Raw genomic sequence first — 6,158 nt, forward strand, 5'->3', positions numbered from 1 at the left:
TGTTAACCATGAATTAATCACAATTTCTTTTTTTCAAAGCTGAGTTCAATGTTATTCGTCACACCCAGGCCTGATTACAAATTACCTGTTAATTTGACAAATATAACCTGTCTGACAAAATGAAGTATGGCTTTAGAGAAAATATTCTGTGGCCGGCCGAGACAAAAGAACTTTTACAGTCCTGTTACATCTGGTTTGCTGTAATTGATGAAACAAGAAAATCTTGAATGCTCAGCAATCAGTTCATGCTCTGAAGCTCAAGCGCACTCAGATTATGTGGCATGACAGTGATCTGAAACAGACCAGCAAGCCCACCTCTGACTGACTCAAAAACCCAAAATAAGAAATATGGAGTGACCCAATCATAATCTGGGTTTTAATAAGAATGAGATTATTAGAGATTACCTTAAACAGGCTGTTTAAAAGCCTTCTAATGTGTCTGAAATGCCAGTTACACGAACACTTGATTGCAGTTCTTGCCAAGAGTGGCAGAACTAGTGATCAGGTTTAGGTGACAATTACTTTTTCACACAGGCACAGGGATAGTTCTTCACAGCACTGTCTATAAAAGAAGAAATAAGTCACACTGTACAATTTTCAAAACAAAACACCCTTTTGATTATTTAAAGATTTTATTTACACACAGAATATAGAAATATAAAGATTCATTAAAAGCTTCACTTTAAATCAGAAAATATTTTGCATATGTTACCCTGCTTTACATAGTGAAAAAACATCCTTTATACTTAGTGAAAGACATTTAACTGCAAAGTGTACACATCTTTTGCTATGATACGCTGGCATTTCATTGGAGTCTGCTTGTGGACCGATTCTGACTATAAGCGCTGCTACTCTGCAAACTGAGATCTGAAGCCTGCCATCACACGTCACAGCCAAAGAGAAGATTAAAACAATTTCTAAGAGGCTTAGACTGGCACAAGCAAGGACATTCAAAGATTGAAGTATACACGAGCCACTGTTCACACCAGCGTAGAGCATCAGTTAGTGCTAGAGTCAGATTTAACTGTCGGAAGGTTTTAGATTTTATGTAAAGAGGCTGTAAATAACATCAAAATAGAAACGCAGCTGATTACTGTGACATCTCAAGAAAGGGAAGCAGCTGACTTCATCTTTAAGCAGCACAGAAATAATGAATGAAACATTAGGGCATGGGGAAATGTAACACTCAAACAAGCTGTTCAGAAATTAATAAATGTGCATCAGGTCAATAAATAACTAAACATCACAGTTATGGAGGCCACAGGTGAAACATTGTGGACGATGGAGAGCTTAAATATATTAAAACACTTGTAAGTAGTAAAGATTTTTGGATGAAAGAAATTGGTTAGGTCCACGCAGGAGATTTGGACGATTTGTTCATAGCTGGGACCTGATTCTTTTTTAATTTAGCTTTTAGGCATTTAAATCTTTGTTGTCTTTAGCACACACCTCCAAGCCTGTGGTGCATGAGTTTCATGAACAATGTGACAGCAATGAGTAAAGAAAAGATGCAAGGAAGTAATTGGCGGGATCCAAAATGAGGCATTGTTAGACAGATGAGAAGAAGAAAATATATCTGTTTTACTCTAAGACATTGAAAATTCCACTTTTAAAAAACGTTTTTGCCCATGATGACCTGATTTGGGTTTTTCCATTTGGGTCCATAATCTGTCTGGCTGTCTGGCTATATGTGAACAGCGCAGGTGCCTCCTTAAAGGGCCAGTTTACCCCCAAATCATTTGGATTACTCCTCTGATCTGTCTGGCTTTTTATAAATTGCTCTGTTTAAGACTGTAGAAATGTCTTCCTTCTCTTTTATATAAAGAACTAAAACTACGCTCCTCTCATGATGATCAAATCACAAAAACATTAAAAACCCAGGATGAAATGCAAGCCGTTTCATTTAGGAACTCTTTTTCTTTGTACTTTCTACATTCGCCAGTGAAAATAACAGTGCAGCTGAGCTCAGCCAGCTTGGTACTGCTCAGCTGAGAGCATTTACATTTCACGCTATCTTGAGCCTCTGGTCACGGGTAACTGGAGAGTTATGGTTGGCGGTTCAGCAGTAACGTCAGAGAGGCAGACATCTTTGCATCAGATACCTCGAAAATTGGGCATCTCACACCAAAACAACACAGGTGTGTAAACAGAGCTATGTGCACAAATTTGACGTTTTTTATTTTTACACCGAGCATCTTTTATGAATCAAAACACCGCGGCAGGAAAGATCAAGTATGAATAAGGTAAGCATGCAAAGGTGAAGGGTCACGATTCACTCATAAACATCTAAGAGACTGATTAACAGACTATATAACATGTACTGAAACGCTTTAGTCTTCATTTTGTAACTACTTCTAACCTTGAAAACCCAAAATATTAATACACAGTCCTATAAGAATAAGTTAATATATAAGGTCTATCGGTTTGTCTTCTATAAACATGTTAAGGCTTTTTCTGAAGCCTGACCAGAGATGACAGTGCAGCAAAGACAGGCTGAACTGGATAAGAGTGCAAAACTACTCAATCTCTTCATTGGCATATCAGTGAGGCAACAACTATAACATAACATGTTTCTGTTTAGCAGAGGGGGTAGGACCAACTCTCTTATTTTTGTCCAGTTCTGGATGGATTTTCACACCAGTCTGTAATTAATAATTGACTGTTGCCTTGAGGATCTACTTCATCATTTTAAAGTGAGCTGAACCTAGACCCTGTTTAACAGCCTAAGTACATATATCAGTCCCTGCCATACACAGATATACATTCACAAGTCAGGCTAGTGCAGCCATCTCCAGCCCTTTTTATGTTTCCCTGCACTCCAAGATCTTCCTTTATAAAATAAAATAAAAATGTAAAAAAATAACAAAACTATTAGTTTACATAGCTGGGTAGATTAACGGGTTGTCAGCTAACAGAAGTGTGTGTGTGTTTTGGAGGTTTCTGTCTGCCACCGTCACTCTTCAGGAGGGGAGAGGAGACGGGACTCTGTTGGGGTCTTGGTTGCTGAGAGGAGGCTCAGGCTCGAGCTCGAAGCTGATGTTAACAAAGGAGGCCGGAGACACCTCAGGCTGCTCCACCGTAGCCAGACGAGGAGCTGTGGGATCGCCCCGCTTGCCTCTCTGTTGCTCCCCAAACCGATGCTCCGCCTCCTCTGCCAGACGATTCTCCTCCTCCTCTTCCTCCTCCTGCAGGAAAGCAACAGTGAGCCAGATTAATGTTAATGTTTTTGCTCCTCCGTTTGAGTAAGCAGCTTTTAAGCTGTGACATGGTGTTGTACCTCTTTCTTTATACGGTAGTACTCATCTATGGCATACTGGTACTTAGGTGTAGTGATGCCAAAGAGAGAGGCCAGTTTCTCTCCCATGTAGTCACATACTGCAAAAAAAACAAAACAAAACCAAAAAACCCAGAAATTAGAGACATCTTCTAAACACTTAAAAAAATGTTTAAAATACAATAATTATAAAACAATTTGTGAAATATGCATTTCATTTCAGGTTTTCTAAAGTATTTATAACATTTCCTGATATTCCCACTTCAAAAAGCTATTTTTAAAACTCCCTGAAAGGCTCTAAAGAGCCTTAATGTAGCGATGACACCAGGCAAACCTTCTAGCTTCCATTTTCTACTTTTATTTAAATTTCTCTGGTATTAGAATGTATTTTCAACCTGCAACGGCTGGTGTTTTATGAGTAATTTTACAATGTAGAGTTTTACCTGATACAGTGGAGGTGGCCATCCTCCACATTTGGAACCAGAAGTAAGGACCCCAGGTCAGTTTGGACTAAAACGGGCAAGTGGACATGAGATATGATTAAAAAATAAATAAATCTCAAGAAGCATGTTGAAACATTTTAAAACTGCACGTATTATGTGTATCAGTGTTTCAGGTGCATCTTTTTCTTCTTGGACTATATTAGTATTCACAAGTCATAACAATCTGTACAGTATCTCATACTGGGCCTTCCAACTGAGTTCATCCTCTGACTGGAACAAACAATATTAGCTGAATTTCCCTTCAATATAAGCTCAACTTTCTTCCTCTTTTATATTTGGAAACACAAAGAAGTATAAAGAAACACTGCAGTTCCAAATGACTGAAACATAATATAGTTGCTCAGTTTTGTATCTTAACCTGCTGGTCTACTGTGTTCACCAGGAAGCTGTACACTTCAGCTGTGGGACTTAAAAACTCAAACTACGGGCTCAAAAATCCTTGAAAAACCTAACTGATTGTTGTTAATCGACTCTTGCTGTGCCAATAGCATACCGGGTCTACAGAAATAACTTCTTTCTTTGCAGTCTGCTCCTCTTCCTCCTCTTCATCAGTGCTGTACTCCTCCATGGTCTCTCCATTGGCAAAGTAAATGGTTCTGCGAGGAACCTTCACCTTCCTTGGCGTTCCCACGGGGTCCCCCATCTCCACAGTATCAAATTCTGCTTCCCCTCCTGTACTCTGGTGATAATTTGAAACTGTATGATATTTTTAATAAAACACATATATAAGTCAATAAAGAATTGATAGGCTGCCGAGGGATTCCCATGATGCATTGAGTTTTTCCTTTCCAGTCACCTTTCTCACTCACTATGTATTAATAGACCTCTCTGCATCGAATCATATCTGTTATTAACCTCTGTCTCTCTTCCACAGCATGTCTTTTATCCTGTCTTCCTTCTCTCACCCCAACCGGTCGCAGCAGATGGCCGCCCCTCCCTGAGCCTGGTTCTGCTGGAGGTTTCTTCCTGTTAAAAGGGAGTTTTTCCTTCCCACTGTCGCCAAAGTGCTTGCTCATAGGGGGTCATATGATTGTTGGGTTTTTCTCTGTATCTATGAAGCGCCTTGAGGCGACTTATGTTGTGATTTGGCGCTATATAAATAAAATTGAATTGAATTGAATAGAAGAATTTACAGAAGTAAAAGCTTTTATTAGAGTAGAAAATGCTCAATTTCAGGCCTAATGTAAAAAACAGGTAGCAGATCAGTTCATAAAGTAGGATTGAGGCCTGGAATTTGATTTAAAAGTAATTTATATAATTTTAAAATGTATTTTATATCGAACAGGTAGCCAGTGAAGGATGATAGTGATGTGACCATTTTGCTGCTAGTGGTACTGGTACATTTGGACTACCTCCAAATTCTTCAACTTGACCTCAAATCAACAGTTGAAATGTGGACAAAGATGGAGAATGACACCCAAACCACATATAAACTGGGTTCGGAATGGGAATAGCCCTCCCAAAGCTCTGACCTAAACTCCTTGAAACTTTGGGAACAATGTTTAAAAGCCAGGTCTGTGCCAAGAAACCAACCAATTTAAATGAACTCTACTAATTTTTCCAAGATGAGTGGTCAAATATCCAACAAATTATGCAAGAAGCTTGTTTATGACTAACAAAAGCATCTGGTCAAGGTGCAACTTACTAAGGGACATTTAACCAAACATTAGTGGGGATGTCATGATGCATGCTCAATCATCCAGGTAAGGAAATCCCAAAAAGCTGATTCTGTGATTCTGAGACTGAAGAAGTCACTTGGATGAGTATCGAAAACGATACGTCCAGATGAACAGAATCACATTTTTGGGATTAGTGGGGATGTATGTAAAAATATTGACAACAATATCAGTATCTTCTTTTCCTAAAATCCAGCACTCATCGGGCTTTAAATTGCTGTTTATATAAAACCCTTACAGGTACAAAAATAAAAGTGGTCTAATGTGTTTTTCTAAGAGCTGACTGCACACAAAATACAACTCGCGACATCAAAGTACTGGTTAGAGAGTTTAAGTGACTTCAGTTGCTTTGTTTTTGTTGCCCGTTAGCTTCGTTGCTAAGGAAGTAGTTAACTATTAATACTACAAATCTTTATATGAGCTGTCACATAAAGAGAAAATAGTAAACATTTTAATAGCATCAACTAACCTTTTCAGTTTCCATAGTTTGTCCCAATGTAACATTGACATTCGCCAAATACAACGACAAATCTGCCATTACACCTACTTACACCTCACCGTGTTTCTGAGGGCTACTTCCTATTATCGTCAGGAAGAACAAATTTCCTTTCTGATTGCTTCATAATAAATGTTTTACAACATTAAAGGTACATTTTAATTGTTCTTCTGCGTGATCAAATGGCACCGACAGTACTCAAAGAGCCA

General features: G+C 38.6%; 1 protein-coding gene across 1 annotated transcript; it reads right to left on the reverse strand.

The window, feature by feature from the left end:
• Positions 1-1,256: 1,256 nt before the first annotated feature.
• On the reverse strand, positions 1,257-6,062 carry fam177a1 (family with sequence similarity 177 member A1). The gene is made up of 5 exons (XM_004559307.4): positions 5,923-6,062; positions 4,271-4,456; positions 3,718-3,784; positions 3,278-3,375; positions 1,257-3,185 (listed from the first exon to the last, which is right to left on the reverse strand). Exons 1-5 carry the CDS (start codon positions 5,989-5,991, stop codon positions 2,961-2,963), a joined length of 645 nt encoding a protein of 214 aa, XP_004559364.1. The 5' UTR covers positions 5,992-6,062; the 3' UTR covers positions 1,257-2,960.
• Between the last annotated feature and the right edge of the window lie 96 nt (positions 6,063-6,158).

The sequence above is a fragment of the Maylandia zebra genome, linkage group LG19 (assembly GCF_041146795.1).
Source record: "Maylandia zebra isolate NMK-2024a linkage group LG19, Mzebra_GT3a, whole genome shotgun sequence".
NCBI lineage: Eukaryota > Metazoa > Chordata > Actinopteri > Cichliformes > Cichlidae > Maylandia > Maylandia zebra.